General features: G+C 33.1%; 1 protein-coding gene across 1 annotated transcript; it reads right to left on the bottom strand.

The window, feature by feature from the left end:
• Nucleotides 1–7,687: 7,687 nt before the first annotated feature.
• LOC129000118 (uncharacterized) lies at nucleotides 7,688–8,802 on the bottom strand. Its single transcript, XM_054427024.1, has 2 exons — nucleotides 8,056–8,802; nucleotides 7,688–7,999 (listed from the first exon to the last, which is right to left on the bottom strand). The coding sequence occupies exons 1-2, from the start codon at nucleotides 8,800–8,802 to the stop codon at nucleotides 7,688–7,690; spliced, it is 1,059 nt and encodes a 352-aa protein (XP_054282999.1).
• Between the last annotated feature and the right edge of the window lie 1,073 nt (nucleotides 8,803–9,875).

Genomic DNA, 9,875 nt, shown 5'->3' with positions numbered 1-9,875 from the left:
TAAAGTAGAACATGTTTCCTTTAGTGTCAAGAGCCGGTAAAAGAGAGATACATATAGAGAGAAATCACGCACAAATGCACAGACTCAGTCACACGATTGGCTTTACTCAACCGATTTTCGATTTAAAGAAAGATAAAGATGGATATGGCATCTATTTTGAAACAGAAAGGAGTCTTCTTATTCTTCTCATGATATATAATCACATTTGTATACAAAAACCTTCCGTTATAATATACAATAGTAGAATAAAATATATTCATATATCATGATAGTTCATATAGTTTTTAAAATAATTTATCGGTTCATACTACATGTAAACGTATATTTCCGGTACAACATTAATCCGTTTTGCGTTTCATACACATGTATGTATTTCAGTACGTACTGTATAAATTAACCTATTCACTACCGGTATGTGGTTTGTGTTTGTAATAGTTTCTTATGTATTCTATAGTAAGTTCCAATGGTGTACATTAATTTATAACATTACATCTTTACAACGTTACATTTTTAACCTCAGCATAATCATAACTGAATGACAATATACCATTGCTTATGATGTTAAAGCCTCAGCTGACACATTTCAAAAGATCTATTGATTGATTTATTACGATGTTGTAAGTATAAGGTTGAGCATACTTCACTTACTAACGTTTCCTTTTGCTATCAATATACAATCATATATCGCTAGTAATATTTTAGCTGGGGAAAGGGAAAATGTACCCTAATATAGAGAGTTTTAGGGAGTTATAAAATAATGTAATCTAAATATCATTATTTTTTATTTATAACTCTCTAAAACAACCCTTAAGGTGCATCTGGTTCATTATTTACTTAACAAACTGATTGTAAATTTTATAACTAACCATCACTATACAGTATATTGTTGCTGCCCAGAATGGAAAAACTCACTGTTTCTGTTTGCTTAGATCTTGTTAGTGTTTCTTATCGTATTGTAAATTAATTTATTGTATTTATTTATCTGTTTTTGTTCTTGTTTAATTTTTTTGTATGTATTGATATTTCTCGTTGACTAATCTGTTATTGTTTCTTTTGTTGTATCGTTAAACATATTGTTCTTTGCCTTTGCTTGCGAAATTTGTTGCACAGTTAGCATGTATATTTTGAATTGTCCATGTATAAATTAGCAATTTTGCCGTTGGAATAAATGAAATGAAATGAAATGAATACTTTACTTAAGTTTTCATTTTGATAACAACTTCACCATCATGAAATCAATGCACATAATAATTTTCATTATTTGATTTTGTAACCAACGAATAATACTTTCTAAAAAAATACACTTAAAAAAAAAGTGTTTATATCATTACACTCTTTAGTCTAAACAAAAAAGCTAAAGGCCGTCGATTCATCTTCTTGACTAATATTTACTAAACCCAATCGTAAAACAATGGTTTGCTTAGGAAAAGAGAATGAGAGATTTAGTTTTCGTTTGATACCGCCTGATATATTATTTTGGCGTATATTTGTTGTGATTTTCCCATTAATAGTCTGGTGTATTTTTTCTAATTTAAAATAATTAGTCATAAGCAAAGTAGCTAATTATTCAGTCGTTTGTTATGTATAAGTTCAATCTTAATATAATAATTGCGAGGACTTTCTATGGTACACACGTACTCTTAAATAGCTAGGGCAAAGATACAACTGTCTGCGTAGCCACTTGGTCATAGTACTCAACCTCAAATCTCAAGGTGTTCGATTCCAAGAGTGATAGTTACCTGATCAAGGAATATTTCGTCATTCTTACAGAAGGTTGACATTATACAGTAATAATACAGTACCCGGTTTTGGGCAATCCCCTTTTAAAAACTGTAAAAGGTTTTACTTGCTTAAAAAATAAACATCTTTTTTTTCTTCTGAGATATAAAAAGATCTTCATTTTCAGTTCTTACAGAGTTTAGTAGACGTCCATATACATGTATTGATTAAACCTACTTTGGGTAAAGTACTATTTTACGCAAAATAGGGATTTATAAAACTAGAAATTTGTTTAAAGAAAAAGTTAAATTATACGTTATTAAGGACCGTAGTTGTGGTCCGTAGTTCTGATGCATACACGCCCAAACAAATTCCTGTTTTTATAGTCTGTCTGTCTGTGTGTTGTTTTAATGTTGATTATTTATGTTATTTTAAATCCTTAAGTGATTGGCTTCAAACTTAGTACATACATAACTATTGTCATATAAATATCATAAGATCGAGTGCGTCTATGTCCAACCCAAAATGTATACGTCTTACATAATTAAATACTCAGATTTAAATACCTAAATAATTAAATATAAGTGGTTAAAGTGGGTGTACAGTTTGGAGAGTGTTCGTTTGTAAGCCCAATATGTTTCTTGCTCATATTTTTTCTCAACAGATTTAGAAATCGGTAACATTTTGCGTCAGCTTGTCAAGATGTGAACTTCGAAAGGGAAAGGAAATGTTATTGCTTTTATTAGGTTTATAACCACATTTTCTTGTTCGACTCTCTCTAAATCCAGTGGAGTTGACGTTATGTTTCAGCGAGACCATTTTTTATGCAACCCTATTTTTCTTGTACTTAAACCTTGAGTATTAAAATATCAGTAATGAACATTATTAATAATAACCACCCATCCATTGCTATCAAATTGAATTAAGATAACCCATGAGTATCATGTGAAGCGTTGCTAGTTTACTAAAATAATACATAAAATAAAAACCATTCTTATCATTAAACGTTCTAGGCATTGTGTGTAAAATAACGTAACTTCTTCAAGGATCATGGTTTCTTCTAGGATGGGCAATCTTTACTTAATACAGCAATATACAAACCAGACTTGAGAAGCATAACGATGAAATTCATAAATGATTTTCATCTAATGTTAAAACTGCCATATCTGCACTCGTGATAGCCAAATATCGACGTTATTTTTCAAATTTGTAATACGTTTTTATAAGCTATATATTATGATTATGTTGCGTTATGAATTAATAACACAACATAATCATAATAATACTAATGACATATTTAACGACGACAATAAGGTGAAAAAATTTACGTGCTACACCTTGGGGAAACACTTATTACATTAAATGTGTATTCGGTGATTAGTCAGTTAAAGTATGATTAATGTTTGAGAAACAAATTAATTATGGAACTGTTAATGTTTGTTATAAGTATGGTAGGTTAGGTTTCAAAAAGTATTTGACCTAAGGTATATATTTATTTACTCCTTTCTATATTTCAAAACTATAATTGTTTCTGTTGTTTTCTTTGGAATTATGAGATTCTCATTTATGGTCTGGACTGCTTAGTTTACGCTTTGTTCTAGACTAATAAAAAAATATACACTGTTCTACACAATACAGTACCAAACATAAATTATACGATTTTTGTAGCAAAATATATGTATACAAGATGCATTTAAAGTAGATAAATGTTTTACAATATCAAATAAGTTATCCATCATCCAAATTAATTCTGAGATTTTGGGGTGACATTTTTCAAAAAACACATGCATATTATAGCTACTTATCATTCAACCAGTAAACATTCTCACCTCTAACTCCACCTTACTGCAGTTGGATATTAGGTATTACCGAACTAACATTTAATGATAATTTTTTTAAGCCATACTTTATGTAGGTTAATAAACTTCGTGGCGTGGCTTTAAACAAAACGTTACTTAAAGTTGTTTGGGTTTATTTATCCTCTTGATTGGGACTTGGTTTATTGATTGAAGCAAAACCAATTTTAACTTCTCAACTGCGCCCGATACCTTGTATTTTAAATTAAAGAACCTACTCTACTTTTACTCTATGCATATTTTTTCAATAATCTTAAACTTGGATATGCACTTAACCTGTAGTTGTTAAATAATAACAAAATGGTTAGTTTTAATTTAGATAATTAAGTAAATCTGGCATAAAGTTAACACTTCAGTGTGTATATATTTGTTGATCAACAGCATAATAACAATTTGCATACCCATAGCTGTATTGGCCTAAGAGTAAGTGTATCACCGTTAAGTGCATGGAGTAAGCGAATTGAATGTTATAAAAATGAACACCTGCCTGGGTATTTATACCCAAGCAAAAAAAAAAAACACCATGGTGAAAGTAAAACACCAGTAGGAAATTATAGTATTCCTTTTTGTTTTTGGATAGATATAAAACATATAGGTTAATGTGTATTGGGCCTAAATAAAGAGAAATGCAGGATTTAATAGGTAAAGTATAGTGACAATTTACTTTCATTATTAAAGCTATTAATAAATATGTCTGGTATATTGCTTTTGGACATACCGTAATGAATAATTCAAAAACTTTATGTCAGGATATATATTTACCGCAAACTAACACAGCAGGGAGTGTGGATACAGGGTGGATGACCACCAAGATCTGCCAAGATTACCTTGTTTATTAAGATTTACTCGATGCTTCAGAATACCTATTCACGTATTTAATTTATTTTAGAAGTTTTGTCAGTAAATGTACCTACTGTAAGGTAAGGAACGATTTTATCAATAGCAAATCAATAGATGTTGTATGAGTATGTACTAAAAAACAATAGTATTTTTCTAAACTATTGAAGCTATGCATGCTAAAAAACCTTCATTTATAGAATAGTTTATTGTTCTTATTTTAAAGTTAAATACCTAAAATTGTGGATAAAAGTAAAACCGTACGATTATATCGTATTAATGTTCATTTTTCAATGTGTATTATGTTAGGTTATAAAGGTAAGGTTTAGAATGATAGGACGACCAGGCACAATGCAGGTGTCATGACCAGTTTTGAGAGAGGCCACAATAGGAAACCCAATTACCTTTCTGGCTGAAGTGCCTTTCCTTTTCAGCCAATATCGATTATAGGACATTTTAATTTAGATTTCAATACGTTTCGAACATTTTATTACTGATTTTTACAATTTATAGCCTGATTTAATGCAACAAATGCGAATACATAAAATTATTTTGGCCAGCTTATAGTTGTATGACTTTAATTAATTAGTAAACAAAAAAATATATATAGGCATATATTTATAGGAGAAAGGCAGCCTAAACGGCATTATAGCAAATAGTAAAGCCATAATGGTGCTTCTAAATTGCTTCTAAAGCCATAAGGATTTATAGATATATCTATTAACACATGTGCATCATGGAAAGTGTATCCTATACACGATACATTTCAATATCTATAAAATGCCAGAACATATATTCCCAACTGTTGAAGTAATAACATGAAAATGTTAAAACAGAAACGTATTTTTTATGATAATTATAACAATGGTATATTTATTGACATGTTGATTTCCATGATGAACCTATGTGTGACCATCGCACCTTAAAGAACCGAATGGAAACAGGCAATGGATCCCCTTAGGAAACATAACCTGCCTTATTTTTTGAGGCCTACAAAGCTCGTACACACGACATAGAGTTTACAATGTTTCCTTTCTCTAAACTTCACAGATGTCTAATTTTTCACACCAACGTTAATATTCACTGAACCCGGAATGTGTTTAGTACCCCATCTCAGCTAACCAACGGTTGTCAAATGTTTATTTATAGTGTAAGTGTTAGTATAAGGCCTATTATATAATGAGATTTAATATAATGAGTCTCGTAGTCTAACATACGAGAAGTATTAATTGCATTGCGAATGCGTTTATTGTCATTGACAGTCAATTAATGTATTTTTTTAAATCGTGGGACATATACTGATAACATATATTGTGCTTACTAATCCCAATAATTTTATCAAATTTGTGGGCCTAGGTTAGACGATTGAGTAACATTTTAATAAGAAGATAAAAATACCTATTTAGTTAACCTTTAGTGGTTTGGTTTGTTACTATTTTATCGTACTTTATATCATATAATGAACAACAAACATTACTACCTATATTAAAGATAAATTCGTTTTATTAAATCTCAACGAATGCTTAACTAGTGTGTGAGTATATTACTACTGTAGAAATCGGTATTACTGGAGTGATTGACTAGTCTCTGTAGTAAACTGTCAGCTGGAGTACCGCAAAGCTTCGATGCTTTACTTGTCCTGCAGTGAATTATACAAGAGCAAATCGCTTGCAAGAGGGCATTAAATGCTAGACTTACTAGTTAAACACTAACACTTTGTTTTTCATGTAGTAATAATCAATATTATTAGACTTACCAGCAGTAAAAAAACACACTTATTGAAACACTATATCTATAGTTTTTTTTTTTTTTTTAATTCAAAACAATACATAATATAAATTATCAGAAAAGCTTTGATGAAGTCATCTGATTTCAAATACAATAAAGTAGCCAAAGATGATTGGAACAAAGGGAGTTATGTATTGTCTAACGTCTAAAACAGTCCCGGCTAGTTGCACCTCGTAATAGTATTGCTCACCTGTTGAACCATTGGTTAATGAACGGGTTCAGCTCTCTATTACATTAGTGTAGCCAACAATTGTAGACACAAAGCGAGTTAATGTATTGTCTAACGTCTAAAACAGTCGCGGCTAGTGGTGCCTTGAAATAGTATTGTTACCTGTTGAAATGTTGGTTAATGAACGGGTTCAGCTCTCTATTACAATAGTTCAGCCCACATGATGTTGCCCTTGTAAACATGTAAAATATGAATATGTCGTACTTTGAGTCGTTAACAATTATTAATTCCAATGTTATTTTATGCGAAAACGTTTATCATAAAATTAAAATGACATTTTAGAGTGACACTTATAAGTAGCGTAGGCTCAAACCTTTGCATATTTTTATACGGTTAGTTTATCTTTGTGACGGTTTATGTTGTAGCAAGAGGTGCTTGACTCTGGTTCTCCTACTTGACTGCAGACGACAGTTCGTACCGTCCTGACATTTTCTCATTCACTCACACTTATCCTTGCACCAAATTTTAACACTTCAAATAATATAATAGATCAAATCAGACCATTGAACTGATATAAAAACATGAACTATCTTTTCTGCAGAAAATATAACTGAATCGTCAAAGATGTATTTCAAAAAGATGTTCAATTAAGATTACAGAAACAGGAATTACTATTAACCTAATCAGGGAATTGTAAACCTTAAAAGTACAAGTCCATCGGAAACATGCTGTTATTAAAACAAAAAACTGCAATAATCTGATAAAATGTTTAAGGTAACCAGGAAATAAAGGTAATTTCAGGTCCCAGGTTCTTGAAATAGATATGATTTGATTTGATTTCTTGATACAAATACACCCTTTTTTATAGAGGGCCAGGCTTTAAGTAACCATGGGATTGCAGCGCAGCTAGAACAGCTTATTGTGCACCCTCATTCACAGGTCCTCATTCTTTGTCAAATCCCAGGTCCTTAGTGAACCGTGAGAGCCTTTTGACTATGGTGACCCTTCATCCTTTGATCTCCAGTCGATAGGCCAAGGGATCTCATGCACAGTCCTTGTAGGGCTGAGCACATAAATATCACGTGGAATGCTGTCTCCTCCTCCTCTCCACATTTCCTTCATAAGAGGCTTTCAACTTGAATTCCCATCTTGTGTAAATGTCCACGGAATACCCAATGGCCGCTAATAAAGCCAACCACCTTCCTCAGGGTCTTCCTACTCAGCCCAAGGGCATCTGCCGCTATCGCACCTCTAGGTGCCTTCAGCATTCTCTTTGACTGTACATTTCCTTCTGTCCTTTCCCAGTTCCTTCGATGTTCTATGCCCATCCACTGTCGAACAGCTCTCTGTGCTGTGCTGTAAGCAATAGCTCTGGACCCATGAGCGGGCTTTCAGCTCCTTTGTTTGCCCACTTGTCAGCTCCCTCATTGCCACCGATACCTTTGTGCCCTGGAACCCAACTAAGGATGATCCTGTTATTCTTTCCCAGGGCTTTCATGGCTTGATGACAGTCCCATACAGCCTTGGAGGTAAAGTCAAAACTGTCAAGTGCCATTAGTGCTGCTTTGCTGTCTGAGTTCATGTATACAGTGTGGCCTATAAGACCGCGCTTCAAACACACTCTCGCACACTAAGACAGGGTAACAACTTCTGCCTGGAATACAGTGGCCATTTTCCCAAACTTACGCAGAACTGCGCCTTGGTTCTGACTCCACATATTCCAGCCCCCGTGCCCGTTGGCTTTTTCGAGCCATCCTTATACCAAGTGATCCCCCTAATCATGTTTTCAGGTTCACTCTTGTCCCAGGCATCCCTGTCAACAATGTTGACATTGTATGGTTTTTCTAGATCTATGATCTTCACCATCCTGTCTGGTAGCATTTCCAAGGTGTTCATCTGCACCTTGTCTACAATTCTTGTGTGCTCACTGGAGGCATTATACTTCCAGTTGCCACTGCAAGCCATTCTGTAGGCTGTTATCCTTGCCTCTCCTTTCACAATGATGTCGAGAGGTAGTAGGTTTAGCACTACTTCCAGGGCTGCAGTTGGAGTGCCTCTCATGGCTCCTGTGATGCTAAGGCATGCCACTAGCTGGATCTTTTGTAGTCTCTTTACAGTGGTAGTTTGCATTTTCTTGGTCCACCAAACCACCGAGCCATACACCATCATCGGTCTTGCAACCCTAGTGTATAGCCAGTTAGTCATTTGTGGACTTAGACCCCAGGTCTTCCCAACAGCCCGTCTCATCATCATAAGTGTGGTCTGAGAGCGTTGCGTTATATGTGCCAAATGGCTGTTCCAGGTGAGCTTGTCGTCCAGCCTTATTCCTAGGTACTTGAACTCCCTCTTAACCTGGATCTTATTACCGAAGAGAGTTGGTACTCTAATATCAAAATTTCTCTTCCTTGTAAATGGTACAATTACAGTCTTCATTGGATTGACCTTCCTGGTTACACTACCTCTCCACTATGGGCAATGCCCTCTGCATGAGTTCCAGGCAAGTGTTCATAATTTTCCTCTTATTAGTACAACAATATCGTCAGCATATCCTTGAGCGTACATGCCCTATGCATTGAGCTCGGACAGGAGATCGTCGATATCAAATTCACCCTACTTGCATATCATTTTTATGTGAAGGATGAACATGCAAGTTTTATGTGCTGATATAGAAGTTATTTATTTGAGATCAAGAATTTGGAATAAAAAGTTGTTTAGTATAGAAATTATATACTTTATTTATAGTATTCCTAGGCGATTATTAGTAATAATTAATGATACAATTTTCTTTGCAAATCAAACAATAAAAATTAATTACACTATCAAAATTCAAACAATATTAGTCGAAACCTTATTCAAACGCTAAGAGACTCAATTATCACTATTACTCCAACTACTCTACAAATTGGAAGTTAAACTGTTAATAATCATTCATTATTCTGTTTGAAAAAAAACCGGCTTAGGTTTTTTTTACCAAAGGTTTGCCCCATAAAAAGCCTTAAAGTTTTTTTTATCCAATGATTTTACCATGAAGACAAAAGCCAAGTATTTTTGTGTCATCCGATTATAAGTGTAAAATAATACTGATAAAACCTTTTGTAATTAAATAAAAGTCCGAAATAAATCGTGAATCTTGTTGAATCAATGTGTCAGCTACTTTCTCAACTATGATGGATAAAATGTATTTCCAGATCCCAAAACATCGTGAAAACTATTTTTTATTAATACATTTCGAAAATGACGGCACTAATCCCTCAAAGGTAACATTTTACTGGTGATTTATAGAATTTAAATTTTAAATTTAAAAGAACAGTCTCAAATAATATAACACTTACAAGCTAATGCAACATTTTGATAATAGTTAAAACTGTAATGCTGGATATAGGAGAATTTTTCTTTGATTCCTAACGTTTTAAACGCTTGTTATTATATATATTTTTTATTTTTATATCTCTTTAAGAAAGAAATGATAGTATGGTTACTTTTAATATTAGAGTCAATCCGGTTGG

Source organism: Macrosteles quadrilineatus, unplaced genomic scaffold (assembly GCF_028750875.1).
Source record: "Macrosteles quadrilineatus isolate MER2022 unplaced genomic scaffold, UCM_ALF_1.0 Scaffold_1__1_contigs__length_201487025, whole genome shotgun sequence".
NCBI classification, from domain to species: Eukaryota; Metazoa; Arthropoda; class Insecta; order Hemiptera; family Cicadellidae; genus Macrosteles; species Macrosteles quadrilineatus.
The sequence above is the reverse complement of the archived record's forward strand: the minus strand, read 5'-3'. Positions and strand labels throughout refer to the sequence as shown.

Excerpts from the sequence above, each read along its gene's own strand:
- LOC129000118 (XM_054427024.1), bottom strand. The coding sequence starts at position 8,802 with ATGAAGACTGTAATTGTACCATTTACAAGGAAGAGAAATTTTGATATT. Across the intron at positions 8,000-8,055 it reads GAACCAAGGCGCAGTTCTGC|TGTGCGAGAGTGTGTTTGAA; the intron begins GTAAGTTTGGGA and ends ACCCTGTCTTAG.